The 654-nt window shown below is 39.1% G+C and overlaps 1 protein-coding gene across 1 annotated transcript in view; it reads left to right on the top strand.

Annotated features, from left to right (window-relative positions):
• LOC107556264 (semaphorin-4B-like) overlaps positions 1 to 654 on the top strand; it is a 67,537-nt gene that overhangs the window by 43,920 nt on the left and 22,963 nt on the right. Inside the window, exon 4 of the mRNA XM_016239334.1 lies at positions 500 to 562. Coding sequence (XP_016094820.1) covers positions 500 to 562 — 63 coding nt within the window. The remainder of the gene's footprint in view (positions 1 to 499; positions 563 to 654) is intronic.

Raw genomic sequence — 654 nt, forward strand, 5'->3', positions numbered from 1 at the left:
GACGTCAACCCGATTTTCATTTTCAACCAAAATGCAATGTCTGTCAGACATCATGTCCAACGTCAACCAGACGTTACATAGACGTCCGGTGCCTGCTGGGCTGGTAATCAAATGGTTGATGGTCCCATTGGCTTCCATAGTATTTCTTTCCCTACTATGGAAGTCAATGGGGTACAACAACTGTTTAGTTCTTCACAATATCTTCTTTTGTGTTCAACATGAGAAAGAAACTCATACAGGTTTGTAACGATGACAAAATGTTCATTTCTGGGTGAACTATTCCTTTAAGTTTTTAAGTCATAAATAGACTTTCAACGTTCACAGCAAATATTCTGCATTGCTTGATTCATTCTGAACATTAAAGAAAGGCGAGACTGCAATATACTACAGCCAACTCACTGTGACTCACTGTAGGTCTACTCACGTCCGTGTTAATGCATCATGTTTCTGTAAATGCACACTTTAATGTAACTGCAGCTTGCGATTTTCATTTTTTCAGTTAACATGGAGCACACCACAGAGAAAGAGAGAGGAGTGCAGTTTCAAAGGGAAAGATTTACAGGTGAGTGAATGAGATATTCATCAAACCAAGTGGAGAGATGTCTGTACATTTCAGCATGAAGTGCCATGTCGATTCATATAACTCAAGTAAGA

This window comes from Sinocyclocheilus grahami, unplaced genomic scaffold (assembly GCF_001515645.1).
Source record: "Sinocyclocheilus grahami isolate Dianchi unplaced genomic scaffold, SAMN03320097.WGS_v1.1 scaffold562.1, whole genome shotgun sequence".
In the NCBI taxonomy this organism is placed as follows: domain Eukaryota; kingdom Metazoa; phylum Chordata; class Actinopteri; order Cypriniformes; family Cyprinidae; genus Sinocyclocheilus; species Sinocyclocheilus grahami.